Raw genomic sequence first — 1,671 nt, forward strand, 5'->3', positions numbered from 1 at the left:
CTCTCTTTGGTACTTCAATCCGGACATACCAGAATGCTTAGCATATAAACATTTTTAAGTTATTCCAACATCAACCATCTCTCTTATGCTTTACCATTATCAATTTTTTTCTAACTAATTATTTTTTCACCATCTTTTTTAATCGATTGTACACGCAGCTTTGCACAACTACCCGTTGAAATACAACAACTCCCTTCATCATCAAATGTTGTTTTATCGATAGAGGAACAAATCAAAGAAAATAGGAGAACAATACATGAGATTCTTTGTATGAATCCTTATGAGTACAAGGTTATTTTTTAAACCCTTTTATTATTAGCTTTGATAACATGCTTTACCTTCTTCATATAATTAGTTTTTTAAATTTCATTTAACCACACTCCTGAAACATATATTTCCTTTCCATTACCAGCATCTAAGATTCACCTGTCAAGCTTCGATTGTTGACTTTGATTTCCCCAATGGCTGGTGGTATCCAGGCTGTCCAAAATGCAACAAAAAACTTAGTGGGGGTGAAAAAAATTACACGTGCATGGATCATGATGCTATCACCTCTCTTCCAGTTCCATGGTAACTCATCTAATTTCACAACTGAAGCAATATTAAGTTGTTAAATAAAAAAAAAATATTTCTTGGATAAATTATCATAAACTTCTTATTAATGAACATGTCATCAATTTTATATTATAGGTTTCGCTTAGAATGCATTGTTACCGATGGAGAAGATGTCACTAATTTTTTTCTATTTGGGAAAACTGCGGAGAACTTTTTTGGATCATCAGCCCACCATTATGTCTATGATAAAAAATTTATTGATCCCTCAGTTCTTCCTCCTGCCATGGCAGCAAAGTTGAACAAAAGCATGATTTTTCAGCTTCGATTTGGTGCTTTCAGATCCATCACCAACAGATGTGAGGTTATCATTACTAATATCTTTGACGACACCACAAATAAGAGCATCCATCCTTTAGAAACACCAACTCCAGAACCTAAATCATCTGCTACATCCAAGACATCTACTCCATTAAGCTCTATGAAACAGGTTCTCATAACTCCATCAACTCCACAAAATACTGTCACACAACTCAGGATTGCTCCTAATTACTTGGAGACACCACCTCAGAACATATCACCAAACAAGGAAACAAGCATAAACAGTGAAGCACGACGTGCACTTGATTTTGAAGCTGCAACACAGCAACTTAGGCAAGTTTGCATTTCCCCACACTTTCTTTACATTTTTTTTTGTCCTTGACACGTGCTAAATTTGATGGTTCTTAACCTATGATGCTTCTGCCATGCATCTCTTTAACTCCTTTGATTACAATAGTCATGAAGATGAGCATGACAAAGCAATTGAAGTCCAAGGAAACTTGGGAAACATAGTTACATCTGAGACATTTGATCACTCACTTCCACCTTTGAAAAAACAACGGACAACATCCTCATCATCCTCAAAGGTTTGATTTTTAACCTCACATTCTTATAAATCATTGTCCAATTTGTCCAACATGCCTTTTATTTGTTATTTATTTTCTAATTTTGTTTGTCTTTTATTATTTTACATTTACCTATTTCTCTTCACTTCACAGCCTATAATTGATGAGTTCTTCTCTTCTTTACATGCTAATTATAACATTGAATACAATTCTTAAAAGAGAAAAAATCATT

At 34.1% G+C, this 1,671-nt stretch overlaps 1 protein-coding gene across 1 annotated transcript; it reads left to right on the forward strand.

The window, feature by feature from the left end:
* The first annotated feature begins 256 nt into the window (after positions 1 to 256).
* Positions 257 to 1,466, forward strand: LOC112325306 (uncharacterized). Its single transcript, XM_024591540.2, has 4 exons — positions 257 to 268; positions 356 to 570; positions 691 to 1,206; positions 1,331 to 1,466. The coding sequence occupies exons 1-4, from the start codon at positions 257 to 259 to the stop codon at positions 1,464 to 1,466; spliced, it is 879 nt and encodes a 292-aa protein (XP_024447308.2).
* Positions 1,467 to 1,671: the final 205 nt, after the last annotated feature.

This window comes from Populus trichocarpa, chromosome 1 (assembly GCF_000002775.5).
Source record: "Populus trichocarpa isolate Nisqually-1 chromosome 1, P.trichocarpa_v4.1, whole genome shotgun sequence".
NCBI lineage: Eukaryota > Viridiplantae > Streptophyta > Magnoliopsida > Malpighiales > Salicaceae > Populus > Populus trichocarpa.